The following is a 217-nucleotide window of genomic DNA, read 5'->3' as shown; positions in this document are numbered from 1 at the left end:
TCTATCAGAGAGAGTGATGGTCTCTCATGAGTAGGATAGAATGTGATGGATCGGAGAGAGGAAAGGGGGTGTTTCGCCATCTACTCTTTCCTAAGAAAGGAAAGATGTTCCCAGACTTTCCTAGCAAAATCTGTCTCTGGTAGAAAGAAAAAAAGGAGAGTCTTCTACTCATTCATTCGAGAGGAAAAGAGAGAAGAAAGGAATGAGAGAAAGAAAG

The 217-nt window shown here is 41.5% G+C and overlaps 1 protein-coding gene across 1 annotated transcript in view; it reads left to right on the top strand.

Annotated features, from left to right (window-relative positions):
- The first annotated feature begins 5 nt into the window (after positions 1 to 5).
- Positions 6 to 217, top strand: part of CSUI_010176 (uncharacterized protein) — a 2,105-nt gene continuing 1,893 nt past the window's right edge. The window contains exon 1 of the mRNA XM_068070281.1: positions 6 to 217. This exon is cut by the window's right edge and continues 1,893 nt beyond it. Coding sequence (XP_067917746.1) covers positions 203 to 217 — 15 coding nt within the window. The 5' untranslated portion in view covers positions 6 to 202.

The sequence above is a fragment of the Cystoisospora suis genome, assembly GCF_002600585.1.
Source record: "Cystoisospora suis strain Wien I chromosome Unknown contig_6818, whole genome shotgun sequence".
NCBI lineage: Eukaryota > Apicomplexa > Conoidasida > Eucoccidiorida > Sarcocystidae > Cystoisospora > Cystoisospora suis.
The sequence above is the reverse complement of the archived record's forward strand: the minus strand, read 5'-3'. Positions and strand labels throughout refer to the sequence as shown.